Below are 24186 nucleotides of genomic sequence, written 5' to 3' on the forward strand. Positions count from 1 at the left end.
AAATGCATTGCCTCAACCCAGAACCTCATGCTGGGTCTCTCATGATTTCAAATATGGCATGGACCACTCAGATCTCTCAATAAAAGTATTAGGCTCAATCTTTGGCATCAGGTCTGGCACCTCTGTTTTAGCGTTTTCTAATTCTAGCACCCTCCCCCCTTCCAGAGTACCTGGCACGGTGGCGTGAGAGCCATGGCCATGCCAGCATCTCTCTCAGCAGCTGCCTCATCCGCACAGGCTGTTTTCAAGAGAAATCAGTTTTTTGTGAACATCTCTTTCCTTCCTCTTCTGGGGCAATTCCTTTGGCACTGGCTAGCCCACTGACCAAAAATCACAGCCTGCTGCCACCAGCAGGAAACATCCCCGGGGAAGTGGTGATGCGCGACCCCCAGATTCTCTCCTCCTCTCACGTATCCTCTCTCCCCACACCTTTCCTCTCCTTCCACCTTCCCACCCAGCTTCTTTGCTTTACTACCTCCAGGCCGGCTCCTCCTGTACCAACACATGAACCAAATGCAGCCGCTCTCCAGCAGGCCCCAGCTTACATGTGCTGGTGTGGGGGAGGGGGCTGTGCTCACGTCTCTACAGCTATAGGTCTCTTTTGCCCTGTATATTCCATGTGCGTGCGTACATACCTCTTGGGGCAATAATCAGACAATTTTATGAGGAAAAACTCATGTTTACGTGAATACAATTGTGGCAATTCTCTCCCCTCCATGCATGTCAAAGCTCTGCTGATAGTGCACACCAGAAGTGAGGGTAGAGGGAGGTCAAGGGAGGAAACCAGGCATAGAAATTGCAGACTCAAATCTCCACATGTCCTTTCCAGTGCACGCTCTGTACCTGTGCTGGGTGCACCAGTGGGATTTTCAGAAGAGATATTCCAGTGGGGCGTTTCCCTTCAAAAGGGCTGCAAGCTCTGTGGGAAGACTCCTAATTGTCCTGTCTGTCCAAATCTTGCAGCATGTTTAAATGCAGATGTATACACATCTGTCTGGGGGGTGGGGGGTGTCATTATTTAATTACACTGTTGAAGTTAATATAGCAAAGCATACCATCAGGTCCCAGGGAAGCGGCTCAGAGATAATCTGTGTGCGGCAGTCACACCATCCCAGTGTCCCACTGTCTTGCCACCAGTAGGGGTCGCTGAGTTGTGATGAGCATGGCCATTTCAAGGGCTGCATGTGCCACCCGCTCCTAGACTCCCACAAGCTGTGAAGGACAATTCCAGAAGTGCAAATACCCTAGCTGTGGGACCACCTCCCAGTGCCAGGGTCAATCAGAACTCCCTCCTCTCTCAAGCGAGAGCCTTACAAATGCATTTCCCTTGAAAACCAAACCCGTGAGCGAGGAAGAGAGTGAGAAGGAGCCATCATCAGTTTGGCGTGAGAAGCTTAAACAGCACTCACAATCTAGCCACAATGTAAAGTATGCTGGGACTGGTAGTTCTCCACTTTGTAGAGGAATAGGAGGGTGAGCCCATGAGGACAGGGGTTTCAAAACCAGGCCCAGTTTAGTGACCCTAATTGGATGGGAGCTGGTTAACAGGCAAGACGCCCCCCCTCTGCTTCCCTTCTGATTAAAAGCAGTTGATCAGCACTGGGCGCTGTTAGGGGAGGCGCACTCACACATTGGGTGGAGAATGTGGAAGAAGAGATGGAGCCTGAAGCTGCTGCACGTGCCCCCACCCCCCTCAGCCCCGTTTTGCCCCCCTAATCGGTGCCCCGGGGGTGGCTCACCAGGAACTTCCGTTTCTGCTTCCAGTGGCTGCCCTGGGCGTTGGTGCTGCGATGCGCTTCCGTGACGACGCGGATCAGCTCCCACTCCTCGCTGCTGGGCTCTGGCCGGTGCTGCAGAGTTTTGATCACCTCTTCCTTGCGCCGACGCTCTCGGTTCTCTTCGATTAGTTTTCGTTTGGCTACCCGTTTGGAGTCGTCCAGTACCACTGGGGTGGGTGGGGGAAGGGAGAAAGAGACATCTGGTTATCGCTGGATAGCGAGCGCCTCCTCCTGCACCCCCCCCCAGATCCGGCATTCCCCCCCCCCCCCCAGGCTGGAAGAATAGCACTGCTCGTAAAACCGACCTCGGCAGGCCCTGCTCCGGGGGGGGGGGGGGGGGGGGTGGGGCTTGTGACGTTACCAGAGAAAGAGCGCGCACACTGCTTCCAGAAAAGAACCAGTCGCAAACGCCGATCTGCCACGGACACCTTGAGAGGCCCTGCCGGTGGTTTCTGTAATCCTCCCATCCCACAGCGCAGGCGAGGCCGGAGGCACAGCCGACAGGCTCGCCCCCACCCAGCCTGCTAGGAGTCTTTAAGGTCCATAGGTCAGATTTCTGCTAAACTAAAGGCAGCTTTTGGCTTCGGGGAGCATCAAATTCCTCAATCCTGTTCAGGGGTTTTACTGGTAAAATCTGCTCTTCATAGAAGCCACTGGAAACGGGAGACCATTCCTGCCCATATTCTGCACTGCTCAACACAAACTAGATCTCTTGTTTTACTTATATACTCTGCGGTTTCTTCTGAATTAAAATTAAAAAAACACATTCTGGAAATGCAAAGCAGGATACAAAAGGAGAGATACAGAAAGAAGAAAAAAAACTGGAGGGAGGGAAGAGAGGTAAGAAATCACGGATGGAGGAGAGTTAGAGGGCAAAAAACTCCGAGGCACGCAAGGAAGCCTGAAAGACAGAGGTCAACTGTGGCTAAGCTGAGACCTCCCCCAGCTCACTGCACTTGTGATCTGATTTTTAAAGGAGAGATATTTAATAAATGACCCTCCCTTCCCCCGCATGTAACCAGGGCTGCTGGAGATTTCTAGAACTGATTAGTCAGTTTTAACTAGGCCTTTCAATTCATCTTCAGCTACAATTGATTAGCAGTGGTAGGAAAGTGTGTAGCAAAGTGTTCCGCTAATCAAGGCAAAATCAGGCCTTGGACAGCAGCAGCCATAAGCGAGCCAAAAAACTTCAGAGTCTTAAGGCCTGACAAGCCAGGGGGAGCTGGCAGAGTTCTCCCAGCAAAGAAGCCAGCCAAGCCAGAGAGAACAGTCAGCGACTGCGACCCACGCAATGGAGAACTGCAACCCCCTCGGCCCTCGCCACACTACCTGGACAATCTCCCTGGGGTTCGAGGCTGAAGGAGGCATTACACACTGCCAGAGGGAAGTTACATGGCACCTGGCAGAGCGATATCCGGCACTGGTTAACGCACAAAAAAAAAAAGACAACCCAAACACACAGTACGCCATGCCTTCCTACCAATGTCAACACTGCAGAAACAGCTGTGCAGCCACTGCTGGTGTGGATGGCCGAGAGGCACATTTCTGGTGCCAACACTGCATGCGAACTTCCAGAAGTGAAGTCCTTCCAAATACAACAGGACAAAAAGGAGCCCCAAGGAGGTGAAGCGACTCTGAAGTACCACTAGGGCCTGAAAAGATAGATAGGGGACTCCCCTCGGGGGGGGGGGGGGGGGGTGCAGGGCTCTCAGCTACACACGAAAGTGCAAAAGTATCAAATGCAACAAAACCCCACAACTGTACAGGGAAAAGTGGGCTTACTACTTCAGACGGGTGTTATATGAGATGCCAATATACACTGCAATCATTTAACAGCGTTTGAGGGCCCTTGGGCTGTAATCGCCCACCTTTATCTATGCTGTTAGACACTTAATATATTTTCCTATAATACCAAATTGTCCATCAGAATCACTCACAATATTAAAATGATTTGTGTTAATACCCTGATGCCATTAATCCAAGGTAGAGGATCCAGGGGCACAGAGAGCAATGCAAATGCTGCTGCAAGCCCAAAACGCACAGCACACGGGCTGTCATTCCAGGAGCCGGGGGGGGGGGGGGGGGGGGGTGCGGCTACTGCGTCCCAGAGTGCGGACGTGCTCCCTCTTTCATTCTCTCTGTTCCTTGCTTTTGGTTTTCCCTTTTTTTGTAACGTGGCTGCCTTCCCACTATACATCCGTTTGGAAGGGTGACAAATTCTCAAATTAAAGTCTTCCCCCCTGCCACTAACCTGCAGTCCAAGGTAAATTGTAATTTATTTATGTATTTAAATTCTGCAGATTTGGGAGAGCTTTCCAAGATGGCGCCCTGAACGGCCACGGCGTCAAGAGCTCCTGAGGAATTGCTTACTGAAAAATTGCCACGATGCCCCATACAAAGCGCAAGGCCCGGGTGAGGGTTGGAGAGAGCTCCTCCACCCCTCTGGAGTCATCGCAACCCAGGAGCGGGAGTTTTTTCGCCGCTGTGTCGCCGCAAATGCCGGATGAGAAGGTCGCAGGGGATCGAGCTCAGGAGCGTGAGCCAACGTCCCCGACCGAAATATCTTTAAGCCCCGGCTCACCGAAAAGGCCAGCACCACCAGGCCTTGGGGAAGAAAGCAGTCTGCGGGGTGAAAAGAGCACCACGGAGACGCTCTGAGGGGAGGCTGAGGCATCCCGACAGACTCAAGACGAGGAAGGACTTATCACACAGGAGCAAGGAGACAAGGTACTACCCGGAGAAGTAGGGGGAAGTACGGGACTTGATCTCGATGCAGGGTTAAGATTGATAGGCCATGGAAGCGGTGCTGGCCTAGCAGCTTGTGGGGGCGAAGCTGGAACTCAGGCTGCCCCAATACAGATAATAGCATTAACGGAACCTGAGATCTCATTAAACACAATTTGGAAAGCTCTCCAGTCCTTAGAAAAAGCGATTTTGGGCCTGACTAAAGAAGTTATAGAAGTCCAACAACAAGTCAAGGAAAATGCAACGGAGATAAAAATACAGAAAAATAAAATTGACAAATTGGAAGAAAAAGTTAAAGCAGTTGAAAAAGTGAATACATCTATAATGCAAAAAGATATGGAAGTTGATAAAAGATTAGAGAAAATAGAAAATGTTTTGAGAGCTCACAACTTAAGATTTTTGAATTTTCCAGTTCTTAAGAAGATTTCACCAATAGAACTATTTAAGTTGTATGTCTCACAAATATTAAAGATACCAGATGAACTGAAACCTCTGATATCAAAAGCATATTACCTTTATTCAAATGAGAGAGAAGATAATGAACAACAAGAACCACCAGAATTGTCTAATCTGTTGAATCCGTCTCAGGATTTGAATGTTACATGTTGTAGACCTCTATTAGTGATGTTTACATTTCTAATGGATAAAAATAATATCTTTAAGTACTATTTTAGAAATAGTCAGATATTTTTTGGCCAAAAGGTTTGGTGCTATCAAGATTTAGTAAAATAGACCCAACTGAGGAGGAAAATTTTCTTGGGAATGAGAGGAGAAGCTGTGCAGAAAGGAATAACATTCAAACTTCAATTTCCATGCAAATGTTGTTTAATGTATCAGGCTCAACGCTACGTTTTCTTTGATCCAGTACAGTTGAGGGCATTCCTGGATTCACACCCTAGCCCCATATAAGCAGGCTGTTTGAGTGTATTGAATAATTGCGGAGAACCGTTCAGGTCACCTTTATTTTCTTGTTAAGTATGATTTATGTTTTCTTCTTGACGCTCAATTGTTAAAGCTCTCCCTTATTTCTTATATTTGACTACATGCATAGAATTGAATCATGTTACTAATGTTGAATATTCTGAAATTGATATTTCTATAATTTGTGCTGTAGGATATTCTAACACAAGTGGATGCTTGTAATAATTATATAATTGATAAATTTAAAAAAAATAATTCTGCAGATTTGGTGAAGCCATGCATGAAACAATATTCACGACAATGACAAACGTCAAATCATTCAGACCATCATTACAACCGATATAGAGTAGTGCATGACCTTCAAACATTATAAGATCCTATAAAATGTCACAAAACATAGGAAAAATCTCAAAAAATGCCTCCTGAAATAAGTCAGGCTTCAATTAAGTACAGCTCATTAGGAAAAGTATTTCCCATCCCCAGCACACGGAGCCCTAGGTATCCTCCCCCAAAAATAACTTTCATCGCCTTAGTGTGCCCTGAGATTTTGATAAACTCAACAATCACTACCACTCCTTCCAGAAAACCAGCCATAGGTATGTAAATATTAAACACACACACACACACACACATTACATTATATATACACACACAACATACATTATATATATACACACACACACACAACATACATAATATATACACACACACAACATACATACACATTACATTATATATACACACACAACATACATTATATATACACACAGACACACATACACACACAACAAATGTATTTCAGTGTCTGATGATATTTGGGAGCAGAATGCAAATACAAAAAAATACCTAAGAGTATAGCACATTGGCTAAAGGCAATCTCTGGCTGGGCTGAACTAAGATGTTTCCCTTACTACTCACCATACAAAAATTGTCCAGATGTGGTGACACTCCCTCCATTACAGTAACATAACTCCACCATACTAAAACTCTACTGTTTTACTGGGCGGGAGGCTGTGCCAGCAGAGGCCCCAGCAGAGCACTTACGGTCCATGGCCATGCCCACAGCGATGCATTTCTTGAAGCGGCAGAGCTGGCACTGATTGCGTGTGATCTTGTCGATGATGCAGCAGCCATCGTACTTGCATGAATAGCTCGGATGTAGGTTCTTCTGGATCGTCCTTCGGAAAAATCCCTGCAAGGGGTGGGGGGTGAGGGGGAAGGTGGGCAGTAGGACAACAGTTAACTCCTCACTCCCCAAAAGGGAGTTCCCCGACTACCCCTTTTCCCACACTGATCTCTGCAATGGCTCCCAAAGTGACCCCCGCTAGGATAGTTGGAACTCAAGACAATTCCCTTGCAGTAAAGCGATTACAACTGCACAGGTCTTCTCTACTCCCACTGCCCAAGATGGAAGACGAGCCACTTCCTCTCACTCCCACCCCAAGTTCCTGGCCGCAGAGCTTTATCTTCCTCAAACGCTTACAAAAGTTGAAACACTAATGATAATTTGCTTGCCTCAGTATTTCTCAGGCTCTTTCAATGCAGGGAGTGCCTCCCCCTCAAATGACATCACCCATGCTATGACATCACAGCCAGCGTGAACCAACTGGATGCCACACCGTGTGATGTCACCCTCCTAGTGGAGCCTTGGTATTATACCCCAACCTGAACCAGTTGGCTAGCAGCCTCAGACACTGCTCCCAGCTGCAAAAAAAGGGGGCAGCTCAGGTCTGAAATAACGCTGAGGTAAAGATATGTGGGGTCAGACCGCAAAACTCTCTCTGCTTCAGGGTGAAATCACCCACTGAGTGGTGGTTCTGCCCAGAACAGCACAACTGGGCTATCAAGATGGTGCTGCAAGAACAATTCTTAAAAGCAGTGCTTCTCTTAGGTTTTCGGGAGATCCACCATGAATGTGCACGAGACAGATTTACATACATTGCATGCAAATCTCTCCTACGGAGGTTCATGGTGGATCTCCGGAAAACCTGACTGGCTGGGCGTGCCCTGAGAACCTCCATTTAAGTTATTGCGGTGACCTGCACGGGGAAGCCCAGCTGAAATTGACACTTCGGTGAGCATGGGGAGGCCAGACATAAGTTACGACAGCCTCGCTAATCTAGGTGCAAAAGAAGTGTGGTGATGAGGCGCAGAAGGAAGGGGCTTGGGAGCAGACCTCAGAAGAATCAAAGTAGGTTGTTTGTTTTAATTATTTCTGTTCTGTCTTTCACACAATTGAAAGCCTATTACATTCAAGTACTGCAGGAACTTCCCTGTCACCAGAGGGTTTGTGCCTGAGGCAATGAAGAATGAAGTGGCTTGCCCTGCCCAAACTGAACCCCGACTGAACCCCGACTTCCTAAGTTCTTAGCCCATGAGGCTGCTCCGAATGGCAAGGCTTCAAATTGATTTATAAATCAATAAATTAAACAGCCAACACCAAGAGGCATGGGGGGAGGCAGTGGTAGGAAATGGTTTTAAAGGTTGGATAAAAGGAGGAGATGGTGGGGTGCATTGGAGAAATTACTTACCTGATAATTTCATTTTCCTTAGTGTAGACAGATGGTCTCAGGACCAGTGGGTTATGTGCTCTCCTGCTGGCAGATGGGAGACGGAGTCAGATTTCAAAGCTGAGGTCACTCTAGATAACCCCTGCAGTAACCTCAGCTGTTCAGTAATCTCTTCGAAAAGCCATTGTGGATATATCTTTGTGTAAATAATTTGATTAAATTTGAGCAAAACTTGAACTGGTTCAACTAATTTCCAAACTGGAGACCGCCAGTGCACTCAACCAATTAACGCCGACACCGGACAAACTGTGGGTGTCTTGAACTAGGGGTAGGCCGTGGCTTACCTGTATTTGCTTAGTCTCGAGGTTTGTTATCAGAGGTTCTCCTTTTTCTGGGGCAGCTGTGGGTGGGATGCAGAGTCCATCTGTCTACACTAAGGAAAACAAAATTATCAGGTAAGTAATTTCTCCATTTCCTAGAGTGTAGCCAGATGGACTCAGGACCAATGGGATGTACAAAAGCTACTCCCGGACAGGGCTGGAGGCTGCCTGTGGCCCACTTAATACTGCCCTTGTGAAGGCTGCGTCTTCTCGGGCCTGAACATCCAAGATGGTAGAACCTGGAGAAGGTGGGCATGGAGGACCACGTTGCCGCCCGACAGATCTCGGCGGGCAACAGTAGCTTGATTTCTGCCCAGGAGACTGCCTGGGGCCTCGTAGAATGAGCCTTAACCTGTAATGGTAAGGGCTTTCCTGCCTCTATGTAGGCTGCCTTGATTACATCTTTGATCCAGCGGGCTATGGTCACCCACAAGGCCGCTTCTCCTTATTTCTTCCCGTTGTGAAGAACGAACAAGCGATCCGTTTTGCACACCAGTTCCGATCTTTCCAGGTATCGCACCAGGAGTCTGCCGATATTCAGGTGGCAAAGAAGGCAGCGTGAGTCTTCCAAGTCCTTATGTTCATCCGGAGCTGGTAGCAAGATGGTTTGATTCAAGTAAAGCTCGGAAACCACTTTCCGAAGGAAGGAGGGGACAGTGCGCAGTTGTATGGTTCCAGGTGTGGACCTGAGGAACGCTTCCCGACAGGATAGTGCCTGTAGTTCGGAGATGCGATGAGCTGAACATATTGCCACCAGGAATGCCGTCTTCAATGTTAAGAGGCGTAGTGACAGATCGCGTGTTGTTCTGAAGGAAGCCCCAGCTAGGAAGTCTAATACTAGATTGAGATTCCATAGAGGCACTGGCCACTTTAGGGGTGGTCAGAGTTGTTTAACCCCTTTCAGGAAGCAGGTCAAGTCCGGGTGGGTTGATAGCCGGATACCGTCCACTTCTGCTCTGAAGCAGGTCAGTGCGGCTACTTGGACCTTGAGGGAGTTGAGTGACAACCCCTTCTTCATACCGTCCTGTAGGAGCTCCAGAATCATGGGGATCTTGGCTTTCCGCGGGAGAATCCCGCGGTCCTCACACCAGGCTTCGAATACTCTCCAGATCGGTATGTATGACAGGGATGTGGGAACTTGCGCGCTCGGAGCAGGGTGTCAATCACAGCCTTTGAGTAACAGTGCTTCTTCAGGCGAGTCCTCTCAAGGGCCAGACCATAAGAGAGAATAAAGATGGATCTTTGTGGAGAATTGGGCCCTGCCGGAGAAGGTCCCTGTGTGGAGGTAGGCACAGAGGGTTCCCTGCAAGGAGTCTTTGCATTTCTGCATACCATGGTCGTCTTGGCCAATCCGGGGCCACTAGTAGAACTAGTCCCCTGTGATGTTCTATCTTGCGGATGAACCTGTCCAGCAGTGGCCAAGGGGGGGGGGGGGGGGGGGGGGGGAAGGCATACAGTAAGCCTTCCTCTGGCCAAGTCTGGACAACAGCATCTATTCCCCCAGGTCCAGGCTCTCTCTGCTGAGGAAGTCTGCTGAGACGATGTCTTTTCCTGTGATGTGGGAGGCCGAGATCCCTTGTAGGTTTATCTCCGCCCATGCCATGAGAGGGTCTATCTCCAGATACATCTGCTGTCTCTTGGTTCCTTCATTGCGGTTGATGTAAGCAACTGTTATCGTGTTGTCTGACATTACTCGAATTGCTTTGCCTCGGAGTTATGACTGAATTGGAGACACGCTAGTCTGACTGCTCGAGCTTCCAGGCTATTTATGTTCCATTCCGCCTTTTCCTTGTTCTATTGTCTCTGGGCTGTCAGTTACTGACAGTGGGCTCCCCACCCTTGCAGGCTTGCATCCGTGGTGAGCAAGATCCAGTTCGGTGGGGATAGGCTTACTCCTCTGCTTAGGTGGTCTTCCTGTAGCCACCCCTGGAGCTGAGAACGTACTTCTGCTGGTAGTTGGAGGCGAATTGAGTAGTCCTGGGACAGTGGGTTGCATCGTGACAGTAAGGAGCGCTGGGACGGTCGCATATGGGCCCTTGCCCAAAGGACGACTTCCAGGGTTGATGCCATGAGGCTGAGGACAAATCGTCGTAATTGTTCTATTAGTTTCCTTCTCCTCGCGGGAGGGAGGAAGACTTTGTTCTGTTTGGTGTCGAAACGGGCCCCCAGGTACTCTAGCGATTGAGAGGGCTGCAGACTGCTCTTGCCAGTGTTCACGACCCAACAGAGTTCCTGCAGTAGGCTCTTGACTCTGCTGGTCAACTGCTGTCTCTCTTCCGAAGACTTTGCCCTGATTAGACAATCGTCCAGGTAAGGGTGTACCAAGATCCCTTCCTTCCTCAGTGTTGCCGCCACGACCACCATGATTTTGGTGAAGGTTCTGGGGGCGGTTGCTAGGCTGAAGAGTAGTGCTCGGAACTCATAATAGTGGCCCAGTATCGCAAAGCACAGGAAGTGCTGGTGATCCTGATGGTCTGGGATGTGAAGGTAGGCTTCGGAAAGGTGCAGGGAGGTTAGAAACTCTCCCGGTTGTACTGCCATTATTACAGAGCGAAGAGTTTCCATGCGGAAGTGTAGAACTCGCAGATGACTGTTGACGTTCTTGAGGTCCAAGATGGGCTGGAAAGATCTTTCCTTCTTGGGAATGATAAAATAGATGGAATAGCGCCCTGTATTTTGTTGGGGCATGGGAACTGGGGTTATTGCCTTCAGACTGAGTAGTCTTGTGAGAATGGTTTCTACTGCCAATCTCTTGGAATGGGAGTGGCAGGGTGACATCATAAATTAGTCTCGAGGGATGCTTCAGAACTCCAAAGAGTAACCTTCTAGAATGATGTTTAGAACCCATTTGTCAGACGTTCTCGACCCATCTTTGGTAGAAGAGGGCAAGTCGACCCCTTATATCCTCTTCCTGTGGATGGGTCGGCCCACTCTCATTGTGGAGCACGGCTGGAGCATGCCCCCAGGCCTGCTCCCCTCTTGGTCTGTCTGTTCCGAAAGGGCTGGGGACCTTCCGGAGGGATGAGGTGCCTGGAACTGCGAGTTCCTATAGGGTCTAAAGTGCTGCAATCCTCTGCCCTTGGTTCTTCTGGGGGAGGGACGCTGAGATCTTTTATTCCTATCTTCCGGTAGCTGAGGCACTGGGGATTCGCCCCATTTGCTGGCTAATTTCTCCAATTTGCTTCCGAACAAGAGATCCTTTAAAAGGCATTCTTGTGAGATTCACTTTAGATGTCGCGTGCGCAGACCAATTCCATAGCCATAGTTGTCTTCTGGCTGCCACTACCGAGGCAACGCCCCTGGCTGAGATGCATACCAGGTGTGAGCTTGCTTCCATGAGGAAGGCTGCTGCAGGTTCCATTGTCTCACCAGTATAGGTTCCGGAGTTATTTGCATCTCTCGAGAGGAGCAAGCAGGAACACGCCACCAGTGCGCAGCAGGAAGCAATCTGCAGTGTCATTGCTGTTGCGTCAAAGGCCTGCTTAAGAATGGATTCCAATCGTCTGTCCTGAGTGTCCTTCAATCAGCCCCTTCCTCAACGGGAATCGTTGTTCGCTTTGAGACGGCACAGACCATAGCGTCCACTTTCGGGAAACGCAGGCATTCCTTCTTCACTGGTTCTAGAGGGCATAGGGCTTCCAAGGCCCAACCCTCTTTGAAGCTGGCCTCTGGGGCATCCCATTCCAGGTCAATCAGTTCCTGGATGGCTTCCATCATTGGAAAATAGCATGAGGCCTTACGAAGGAACACCAAGATGGGGTTCTTCTTTGGTTCCGTCAAAGGGTCCGTGCCAGGAATACCCAGCGCATTCAGAGTCTGGGAAACAAGGGCTGGTAATTTGTCCTTGTGAAAGAAGTGAAGCATGGTTCGGTATGGTTCCATTCATGGAGGGATTTCTCCTTCTTCCAGGGAGTCACTCTCATCATCTGAGGTGTCTGGGTCCGTTAGGGAAGTTCTTGGTTAGGCCAGGTATCTGAGCATGGCGGGGAGGATCTTGTGCTTCCGGAAGGGGTTGAGTCTGGGGCACAGCTGGGGCTGATTGCACCTGAACGAAGGCTTGCAGCCCTTGAAAAATTCCAACCAGGAGGTGGTCCCTGGGTCCATGTTAATCCCAGGGGGAGTCTGAGTAGGGGCCCCAGAGGTGCCCTTCTGTGGGGAAGCCATCTTGGAGATGCAAAGGTCCGGGAAGCTATCTTCAGTAGTTCCGGGAACCTTGCTTTGGTTCCCCCTGGGCTTCTTCACAATATTGACACAGGCAGGACTCCAATTCAGACTGCGCGGCTCTTGGCAGGCTGTGCAAAGAGAGTGCCTTCTGGCCTTCTTGGGCACCGGTGCCATTGTTTCTATGTGTTTGCACGCGTGCAGTTGTAAACGCGGCTGTGTGTGTAGTTATGCGCATGGGTGCGCTCAGTTGGGCGCGCTGCTATGCATGCGTCTATATTGGACGCGCACAAGTTAGGTGCATCGGCCACCCGGCCTGCCCCGTGCGTACCGCCGGCGAGAAGGGAAGATGGTGCCCCCCGAGGGTCTCCATGTGTGTGGACCCTTGCACCGGATGGGGGCCTAGCCTAACCAAGGCTGCTCAACCCGATCGGTGCTCCTTTCTAACCTCGCCGGGACGGATTCGGTAAGGCAATCTGAGCTGTGGAGATGGGAGACCTGAATTTAAAGATTTTTTCTTACCTGGTCTCGGCGCTTACCGATCGTGTGCCGGACGGTCTCCAGCTGTGGTGGGGGGGGGAGGGAATTACCTTCCCTGCCATGTTAGTTTCTGCACCCGCTGCCTTTCAGCCACTCTGGGGGCTAAGTCCACGCCGGGAACCGTCTACCGGACCAAGGCACACTTCTGAGGGATATTGGAGATCACCTCAGGAATTCTCAACTGGGGGAGGGACCCTTAGGTATCACCGCAGGAGAGCGGAGCTCAATCTTCCTTAAGCTACATTTTGTTTCTTCTTTGCGTGGGATAGCGTCCACATCTGCTAGGAGACTGAGAGATACTGAAGAGCTGAGGTCACTACAGGGGTGTATCTAGTGACGTCAGCTTTGAAATCTGACTCCGTCTCCATCTGCTAGCAGAAGAGCACATAACCCACTGGTCCTGAGTCCATCTGGCTTCACGCTAGGAAAATGGGAATTTGTACTTTTGGGTGCCCAAAATAGGGCAGATGGGATGGGCCACTTTGGTCTTTAGCCTGTCATTTCCTGTATTATTTATTTCAAAAACCATACGTACCGCCTAAATTACTGCTGTAAGCAACTAACAAAGAAAAACAATCAACAAAACAGAACAGAAAGACAGATATAAGAGAATGAAAAGTCCTCTAGACTGCAGCCTGCCGGAACTGTCCTGGAAGGCCCTGCGCACGTAACCAGGCCCAAAGCCTCCAGCAGAGAACTCCAAGCTATCGCTCCAGCCCCCTCGATGGGACGGCCAGCACCCCCTTTCTGTGAGAGCTGCTGCCAGACCCATCGAGACCGAGCTACAGTAGTCAAGAGCTGGTACAATTAGCACATCTGAAGGAACAGATTTGTTTTTGCTTCTGTTAGGGATTTGAAGGAAAAAACACAGAATTCAAGAAAGCCACAGAGGACCCCTAGTGTGAAGAGGGGAGGGGAAAGACGAAGACCGGCTCGGGACTGTGGCAGGGTCATGGGGTCCTCGCTTCCCACGTCAGACACCAGCAGTGCTGAGTGCCAGCAGATTTTTTTTTCCATTTTGTGTTAATAATGGGGGGGCATGTTTAGTTAGTACGTGTGGCCCCTGGTTTCTGCTAACCAGCAGCTGTTAAACTTTCGCCACATGCGATTCTGCTTTTAATATCAAGCTTGCCCCTGGTTTAAAGCTAGTGTATTATTAACAAGCAGGGGGAGGGGGGCGTGAAATCAAGGATTTCCCCTTCCTCTCCTCCCATCAAGAAACCCCATCTGCAAACTTCATCAATAACCTCCTGCCTCTCCCCGCACGCCTGCCACCTCTCAGTACGTTACAGTCCCTCCCCTCGATACCAGGCAGCGTAGCCACGGCTTCTCAGACCACTGAAGCAGTGGCCTACTGGCACCACACCACCCTCTGCTGCAGCCCGAGCTCCGGCCTGGCAGTCTAACGCCCACCACGCCTGGGTGAACTCCCCGGGGCTTCTCCTGAACATCATTACCCCAGCACAGAGACGCACAAGTGCAGTTTTACTTTTCCTATCGAGTAATTTTCTCTGAAGTAAGAGTCATCCATCAGCCGGTGTCTGGCTCTCGTCTGCATTTCAAAACTCACCATTCCAGACCTTTCCCGGCTGAAGGATTAGGCGATCATGCCCAGAGGGAAGCAGGCTTCCTGCAAGCTAATGACCTCTTGGAAAAGAGCCGTCTGCCAGAGGCAGGAAATGCCCAGACTGGCTCCCTCTCCCTCTCTCCACCTGGGTAATACCCACTCACAAGTAACTGCAACGCAGCAGGACTCCTGTCCCAGTCTTCTGCAGTCCACACAATAGATCTACACCCGACTCACAGCACCTGGCAGGCGTCCACGCTGCTGCAAACGTTCAACACTCGCATAGGACGGACGCAGGACATACGGAGGAGCAGCAGCAGCCCGGTCTCCACCCCCTCCGGAGAGAAACCACCCAGGAGGGCTTCACTGCTCGTAAGGAAGCCGCACGTCTTACACTGTAAGAGACCCCTCAGAGAGGAGGGCGCACACTCACAGCACATGCAGGTGGCTTGTCACGAGCTGAAAGATAATGTTTCAGCTCCTCCCTGGGTACCCGATGCTATTCTCAGCCTCTGCCAGCATCAGGAGGTAACCTGCTCGGATTCTCTACCCTTCCTGTGCCACGGCTTGAAAGCTGATCTTCCCAGCGCTTCCGAGCCAAGCAACCAACCCCTCCCCGTCTCCCCATTCATTTCTCTGGGACCCCTGGGGACGAGACCAGGAGAAGACCCTTCCCTGGTGCCTGGTGCCCCTCTCAGGAGTCAGTTCAGAAGCAGATGGGTTCAGTGCGCAGTCAGCTTCTGGCACAGGCCACATCCCCACGCTTGTCTGGATAACACTGCATCTATTTATAGCTTTTATTGACTATTCCTGTCTAGCCCCCCCCCCCAGCTCAGGGGTAGACTGTGTCAATTCTAAAATATATTTGCATATTAAAAAAAAGTTTTCTGACCTCTCTGATGTGTTTGGGTAATTTATTCAAGCTTTTTTTGGGTGGGGAAAATGTGATTATGGGCCAGATCGCCTCTCATGTACCTCCTGGCATAGTTCCCACCCCCATGCTGATTCTCCCTGCCCTCCACTCCCGTCAGCCTCTGGCCTTCCCGTGCTGGAGGAGTCGGGTTTGCACGCTCCTCCGCCACCCAGGACACGACTGCGGGTTTGAACTGTCGGGCATAGTTCAGTGCGGCCCAGAGGTCCCTCTGCTCTGGGCCAGCCCCTACTCTCCCACGGTTCATAGCACAGCTGGGGAAGAGGGGGGAGGATCTCTAGCTCGGGCCCTCCCCTCTCCTCCTTACCTTACAGCCCTCACAGGTAATGCAGCGGTAGTGATACCCTGTTGCCTTGTCACTGCAAACAACACACGGTTCATCTTTTTCAAGGTAGCTAGGGATGTACCCTGGAAAAAAGCAACCAAGAAAACAAAAAAAAGAGAGTGTTAGTGCATCTAAAGGAACGTTTGTCCCCTCCAGATTAGCCCAATGCAGTACTGTTCCCCCCCACCCCAGGGGAACAGCTTCTTGCCTCCTCCCAGCACCCCCCCCCCCCCAAGAGGCTTTTCTGCTTCTCTGTCATCTCATTCGGCGTGCGGCCTGCAGTCCCTCTCATGCTTAAAAAGAGAGCGCCCCCCTCACTGCCTGAGGGTATTCCTCTCTCCTGTCCTTGGTGCTCGGGATGCGCCTTAATAATCATTGCTAATGGTTGGCACTAACAGAAGAGGTGCCACCTCCAGCAAGCAGCGCTTTTAGTGAAAATCTCGGCAGTGCTGTACCAACAGGTCTACAGCTCTGCATGGCCATCAGTACCAGAAAAAAAAAAAAAAGTGCACAACACACACGACCCTTGCCTTCCTTCTGGCTTTGGGAGTTTTCTGTAGGCACCACGCCCAACGCTGCCCACCCAACCTAAGCAAAAACCTAACTGCGCCCAACGCTACCCACCCAACTTAAACAAAAAGTAGCAATTCAAGACGTGAACCCCCTGCCAGCGATCACCAAAAATAAATGCCAAAAACCGTGATCTCCCCACCAGAAGCAGCTCCAAGAGTACATCTCCCCCCCCCCCCCCCAAATCTTGCCAGGACTGAAAGAGCATAGCCCCACCACCAGCAGCAGAAAACAGCTCAGAGAGGTCTCTTCCCATGGGAGCCCTGGCAAAAGTGTGAGAGAACAGATTTCAGACACAGGCTAACCCAGCACTGGCTCTTAAACAAAATCCTTTTCCATGTAAGGGTAGACAAAGGGATAAATCACACTGACCACGGCCTGCGCCTCCCATACTGCCCGATCTAGAGAGAGGGAGAGAGAGAGAAAGACAGAGAGAGGGAGAGAGAGAGAGAGAGAGAGAACCCCAATTTAAAAACTTTAACCAAAGTTCTGAGGGAGAAACTTTTCAGTGTCCATCACCCCTTCCCGGCCCGCCAGCAATAGCTCAGCCAAGGAACTGCCTTTCCAGAGCCCCCTGGCACTGGGGACAGGTTAGCAGAGTCCTGAGGATGCAAACCCTCCTCCCAGCACATTCAGGGTCACACAGTCCTGCTCTGCGAGACGTGGTGGGGGAATCGAGGCTCACTGGTGCAGGCTGCCCTCGCCCAGAAGGGACAAGGCAATTCCTGCAAAGAGAGGAAGGGGCCCCCAAGCCCCGGAGAATTTACCCTCAAATAAAACACGCACCCCCCCCCCCTCCCCAGCAGCCAGCCAGGGACTCTGTTCCTCTTCTTCCAATGTACAGGCTCACAACCAGGGCTAGTGAGCAGAGAAAGTCGTACTGCGGGGCTGCCTCACAGCACACGTGATTAGTGGGCAAGCTCACTGCGATTAGGGCTGGCAAGCTGACAGCTGGGCCCACGTCCCTGTCCTCTGCTTCCGAGCCGCAATGCCCCGAGGCGGAAGTCCTGAGATTTCACAGCCAAGGGCTCTGCACCACAGTAAGCATCGGAAGACCCTTGGAGAGCAGCTACAAACCCAGTGCTTGGTAAGGCTGAGCTGCTTTTTCTATAGCGCTACCAGTGCATGCAGCACAGATACATACAGACAAGTCCCCTCTCTGAAGAGCTTACAGTCGATTCAAGACACGCAGCCTGCCAAGTTCGGCGGCCAAAATCGGGATGCAAAGGGCCAGGAGGCCTGAAGCCGGTTGGGCCTGCGGCTGGTACTCTGCCTGCGTGCTTTTTTCTTCTGTGCCTTCGCGGTGGCGAGAGACGGCTGGGAGGCTGGCACCCGGCCAGCTCTATTTAGGACTTAATTCAGCTCAGAACAAACTGTACAGGCACAGACCCAAAACACCAGCCCTTTCCTCTCCACACAGTCTCTCTCTTGCCAGAGGGAGAGAAAACTATGTTTTGGGGGAAATCTCGTGTGTTCAGCAGTAATGGTATTTTGAGCCGAAGGATCGAGCTGGACTGACGCAAGCTAACGAAAAGGGGCCGACTGGAGAGTTCCAGCTAACCCGCTCCTAGATTTCCTTCATCTATGGTAGTATCCCCAGGGCTCGGGAGCCTTCGAAGCCTGAACAAAATTAATTTTTACCTCTCTGTACCAGGCCCTTTCCTGCTCTCCTGTTGCACTCCCCACTCCCCCCCTCTCCCCTCCCTGCCCCTGGTAGCTGCCGTGCCTTGGGGGTGGCTACGTGTCTCTCGGCGGCGGGAAAGCTCTTTAACACTCAAAGCCTCAGTGATCACAGGAAAAGTTCATATTAAGAAAAAATAAATGACAGGAGGAAATCCTGGCAAGCTGACTTGGGCTACAACCAGTTTTTCTGGTTCCAGCTAATTGGCTCATTTGCCCCCACTGCAGAAGCTAAGAACACTTTAGGTAATGGCTACCTGCTGCCGAGTCCGTGTTGCGATAGGAGCGGCCAAGGGAGAACAGCTCCACCTGGGTTCATCAGCCCAGACATAGGAAGCTCCCCCCCCCACCCCCCAACCTTACTGACATAAGTGGGACAACTCCCTAAAGAATCAAAGAGCCATAATGCCAATGAACTACATGCCCCAGAATGCACAGGGAAAGCGATTTTTTTTTTGGGGGGGGGGGGGAATCTCTCCCAGACCTGGGAAGAGAATCATAAAATTCAATGTATGAACGTAACTGGTTCATGGATGGAAGAGAAACTTAGCCCTGACTGTAAGCAAAACACCACTTTTATGGATAGGAAAAAAGGATTTGCAAATTCTGTCAATTGATTTCAAGTACTATGGCATTCCTTTACGTATCGTTAATGAAAGTAGGAATAAGAATGGATTCAAAATTGACTCTAAAGTCCCATATTAAAAAGGTAGTGCAGACAGAGTTGTTTAAAAGCTTAAGCAGAAGAGGCTACCCTGGCAGTGGCTATCAAAGGAAATGTTTGGGTCACTTTTGCAAGCTGTAATCTTCGGGCTAACAGATTACTTTAATATATTGGTTGGTTTGCCACAAAAAAACATATTAAAGCTTTGCATCTACTGCAAAACGCCACCGCTAGGGTATTAATGGGGGTTAAGACTACTGCGTGATCTCCACTGGCTTCCAGTGAAATGGAGAGCTCAGTTTAAACTTTTAGTAATGGCTTTAAGTTGCTAGAGAGTGGAAATTCTTGCCACTGTTTTTTAAACTAGTTAAGATATGTTCCTAGGGACATGGAGGTCATCTGGTGCAAAGATTTGAGACTTCATTTAGACTACATGAATGCGAGCATTTTCCTGCATAGCACAGACTTTATGGAACAATCTGCCAGCAGAACTCCGGGCTATGAAAGATATTAAAATGTTTAGAAAGCAGCTGAAAGCAATATATTTTAAGGAAGCATTTGCAGGGCAGGCACAAATCTGATGTCTTTTTGTTTACTTTGTGTTTTATTGATTTGTGTATGTTTATGATATTTTGCAGTATATGTATTTTTTTTATTTTACTATGAAGGTTTTAAATAAATAAGCTAATATTAAACATCTCTCTGCAATAAAACAAAAAACGAGAATATGGGAGCCATCTGTAGTGCTTCAGTAGCACTAGGATGCATAGAAGCTAAGAGTGCTGGTCTCTTCTAGGGCAACCATCACTTTACATTGTGAGCTCGGGGATGGTAGGAATGGGGCAAAGAAATAAGACTGGCAATATTTTATCAAGAAATAAATTTTGCAAGAACACAAAGTCCTTATAACAACCTCTTAAATCTCCTTCATTGCTGACATTAGCCTCTGCTAGTAACTGCAGTAGGCTTTGAGTCTGCGGGTGGGTGAGGCATCTAAATCTAGCCTTTGAAAACCAACTAGCACAGAGGTGGCCAATTTGGTCCCCGAGAGCCACAAATGGGCAGGTTTTCAGGATCTCCACAATGGAATATACATGAGCTAGATTTGCATACAATGAAGGCAGTGCATGCAAATCTCACTCATGCATATTCATTGTGGAGATATCTGGAGAACCTGGGCCCATTTGGGGCTCTCAGGGACTGGAGTTGGCCACCTCTGAGCTAGTGCCAAACCAGTCAGTTTTCAAAACTTGTTGTGTTTTTGCATTAGGAGCCTAACACTAGCGAGAGGGAGGCGCAGATGAACTTGGGTTTGTGGATCGGTGGCCGGACATTCAACCTGCACTTACTCTGATTCTGATGCAAATCAGTGCCAAGTGCCTAACATTTTATCCCTGCCTCCCGCAGCCATCCCCAATTTTCAGGGGCTCAGCCCTCATCCCTTTTCAAAAGGGGCCAAGTTTAATGGCCGTCTGCTCTAGGCACGCAAAACGAGCTGCATCAGGAAATGTTTAAAACATTTCCATGCCGCCTAAGCAGCTTACAGAGTTACAACCATAAAATACAAGACAATAAAACAAGAGACTTTGCAGGAGACACATATAACCTGAGCAAACGGCTGTCTGCAAACTTTGCAAAAACACCTTCACACATAGATGAGTTTTTAACAATTTCTTGAAAGTTTTATAGCGCAGGGGCCCCAGCAGATTATTGCAATAGAAACACACAGGCACAGGAGCTTCCCGCCTGGCAGCAAGCGAGAACCAAGCCTGAACACTTTTAAATCCCAAAATTAAGCAGCTAAACCCTTTCACGAAGGATTCCCGGCCTCTGCATTTTCGAGTTTATGTCACTGGGCACAAAGCTTTATGTTCCGGAAACGTGAGTGGCTATCGGGACAGGGTAAAAAAGGTTACGTGCTGGACACCAGTTCTCAGCACTCGGCACCTACCTCCCGCTCTTCGATGGAAGCAAAAGAATCCTGGTCACAATTTAGGAGGCGAAACGTTGCAGCCTAACACCGAGGGGTCCACATTCAAACGCTGCTTAGCTGGACGAGTGGCTGCTGCTGAACAGCCGGCTATAGCACGTGGCTGAAGATTTACATTCATCCGGTCAAGCAGCTAGCTGGACAGATTAACCAGACACGGCAGACGGGCCCCAGAGCTGGCTAGATTTAAATATTGACCTCAAACAAACTCGGCCCTTAACGGAAGCACTGAGCAGAGACTGAAGTTTGACCACAGGGCTCCCCCAGAAGTGTGGGGACGTTTGTGCAGGGCAGTGGCTGGCCAGTTACCTGACATGCTGGTCTTCACCGAACATTGGCTGGTTTTTCTCTTCCGTTTCCCATCCGGCCACCTGCAGGGAAGAGAATGGCAGAGAGATGACTACAGAGGTTGTGTGTGTGTGTGTGGGGGGGGGGGGGGAGGAACCAAAGGCTCGGCAAATCACCAAACTGATTAGGAGTTCATGGCCTAGGACCAAGTCCCGCAGGACAGTTCCGCTAGCAGGGAAGCATCTTCTCCCGGCTCTCTCCATCTTTCCTAATTTTTCCCTCCTCTCCCCTTCCTGCTGGACATGCAACAGGGTGAGGCCAGTTCCTCTGAAGCACTTTGCTTGGGATGGCTTACAGCGCTCACGTGTGGCTTCGTACATGGTCCGAATCCCAGCATCAGCCCTCACCAAGTGACACAATCCCTCCCCTACACGGCACACAAAGCCCTCCAGCTCCACAGACACAGGGCATGCGAATACACTCAGATCAGATGTGCCAAACCCCACACCCGTAACCAATGCAAGAGAATGCACTTCTGCCTCCCCAAACCACAGAGAGGTCCAGCGTGCTCACGTGGTACTTCTGCATCACTCCCAAGATTCCCCTACTGCCAAGCATGTGAACCGCAGGGGAAGCCGCGGAGCTACTGTCTAGCACTGCTTTACTCTTGTGATAAATCAAGACTGGTTTCAGCGCAAGGGAGCCAGCACGAGAAGCACCTCAATCACCACCAGCGCCCGCGGGGCATGGTGGTGAGAGACTCATCCGGGCTCACCACCTCCGCACGTTCAGGCACCCTGAGACGGAAAGCGTGGCTGGATCACAGCTGGGCCTACCCAGGCAACACAGGGAACCACATGATGGTGCTACACAGTCAGCTAAGCCTGGTTCAGAGCTACCTGCAGCTCCCTGCCTCACCGCATAGCTCCACACACAACCCACGGCAATAACAAAAATGCATCCGACACAGGGACACGGAAGCAGGCAGACCCGCACCCACAAATGAACAAAACACAAGCTTTCTTTAAGCTAAATGACACCACAACTCCCTCGCCGTCGGGGTTTATCATCGATTACTTCCCCCAGAATTCTAGATGTAATCAGGCCTAGAACTAGGCCAGGTTAACTCACGGTGCTTTAACCAACGCATGCACCGGCTGGATCACTGCCTCTGGGAGAGCCCTTTAAGTGATGTTAAAAAGCTGAACAGCCCTCTGGTGATTCTTAAAACAAGCAGCAGCCAGGGGAGGAGAATAGACAGGAGAGGCAAAAAGAAAATTCAGTGCACTTCAACATTTCCTATACCTAAACACATGGGATATAGAAACGGAGAGGCAAACAAGCTGTAGGGGAGCCCTTTGTGCTGGCCTTACCCCTCCGTGCAGGAGGTAAAACTCACAGGGCAGTTTCACAAAGGCCTGGTCTGAAACCAGCGAAGCCCCTTCAGCCCCCAGTAAACTCCGCTTGGGAACGGTGAGGAAAGGAATCTTCTCTGCCATCTCGCCAGCAGGCTCCCTCCCAGCAGGGCATCCCCATTTTCACCAAGAAGGGAAATCGGACGCTCTCAGGTCTGAGCCAAGCCCGCAAGGAGGGAAATAAATAAATAAAAATCACAATCCTTATCCAGGGTACATGGAAGGGACCGGGATGCCTGGGGAGGGTCTGAGAGAGACCGAGAGACACCAACATCCCCCCCCCCCCCCCCCCGGCATTTCCATCCCATTAAAATCACACAATGCAGGGAATAAAGACCCCGGGGCTCCTATAACAGCGCAGGGAAGGAAGACCATCCCCAGCTGCTCCTATTGCTCTCAGCACACAGGATCACCCCCTTCTCTCTCTCTCTTTTCTCGTCTGCTTATTCTGTTTTCTTTTGCCCTTGTAATGAGAGAGCAGGGCAGACGCTAATAGCTCAGTTCATGGCAATGCTGCATCCGTGTGAGCAGCCGGTCTGGTACACGTTAAGTCAAATGTGGAACTCGCTCAGTATCAGAAGGAGGAAGGGGGAAAAAAAAATCAGCTTTAAAATCTCTGAGCAGGAAGCGCAGAGACAGCCCTGAGTGGTGTTCAGAGTGGAAAGAGGCCCTGAGGAAAGCCACAAGATTAGGCCACTTGGGTATAGGGGAAAAAGTGAAATTCTAAGCTCCCCCTGCAGCCCCCGAGGGCACGGATCCTGCAAGGAGCTCGCATGACGGACGCTGCTGCTAACATCAAGGCAACTCCGGACCACAAACATGGAAATACAGGTTGCTGGGCCCGGCCTGGGCGACGACAGAGACTTCCTCACCCCCAGCCTGTAACCTTTCCACACTGCCCCAGTCCCCCCAGTACCAGTGCTGAATCCAGCACACCCCCAACAGGTGCACGCGAGGAGAAGGCCTTAAAACACCCCCCCTCCCACTCCAAACCCAACGGCTCAAGCCCTGCTTATACCCCACTGTCCAAACTCCTTGTACGGAAAATCCAAACTGTAAAGTCCTTGTAGGCCATGCAGAAAAAAGCCAGGCCTGGATCAGCCCGTCCCGCGTCACCAGAGCTGCTCGGGAAGCGAGGCACGAGGCACGTCGCCTTCCCTCTGCCAGCAGCAGCAGCAGGGATTACAATCTACTAGCTCGGCGCGATTGCTCTGTCAGACAAACCAGGACCCTCGTTAACAGGGACACAGGCATTCCAGATCTTAAGGAGTCACCAAGTTCCACCAAACTCACTAAAAAGAAAAAAAAGGTTCATGCTCTGTCCCTTCTCTGCCTGGTGTTTCAATTTGCACTTGTATCCCACCCTTTTCTAAAAAAGGATCCAGAGCTGCTAACAAGAATGCAAATAATATCAAGTGATAAACAATTCATAAAAGGAAACAGTCATGAATTATACAGAAAAGCAACATTTCACCCTCTATTCCCACCTTTGCTAGAAAGAAAAAAAACCCGCCCATGGTGCTCCGGAAGGGACAACCTTCAGTACAGGGGCTGTCACAGAACACCCCACACCTTATGGCTTGCTACCAGCACAGAGAGAGAGTCCCCCATCTCCAAGGCTAGTAATGCTGGGCCAAGGAGAGAGACCCCGAGTGGGAAGGAGAACGGACTCCACCTGCCAGCTGAGCTAGGAGGCCATCCCCAGTACTTCTGCCTGGCTG

General features: G+C 50.3%; 1 protein-coding gene across 1 annotated transcript in view; it reads right to left on the bottom strand.

Annotated features, from left to right (window-relative positions):
• The window catches only part of THRA (thyroid hormone receptor alpha), a 127699-nt gene that overhangs the window by 24754 nt on the left and 78759 nt on the right, over window positions 1-24186 (bottom strand). Inside the window, exons 3-6 of the mRNA XM_029573608.1 lie at window positions 21072-21133; window positions 15841-15941; window positions 6489-6636; window positions 1740-1945 (exon numbers count right to left, since the gene is read on the bottom strand). Of these exons, the coding sequence (XP_029429468.1) occupies window positions 1740-1945; window positions 6489-6636; window positions 15841-15941; window positions 21072-21133 (517 nt within the window). The remainder of the gene's footprint in view (window positions 1-1739; window positions 1946-6488; window positions 6637-15840; window positions 15942-21071; window positions 21134-24186) is intronic.

This window comes from Rhinatrema bivittatum, chromosome 12 (genome assembly GCF_901001135.1).
Source record: "Rhinatrema bivittatum chromosome 12, aRhiBiv1.1, whole genome shotgun sequence".
Lineage (NCBI taxonomy): Eukaryota > Metazoa > Chordata > Amphibia > Gymnophiona > Rhinatrematidae > Rhinatrema > Rhinatrema bivittatum.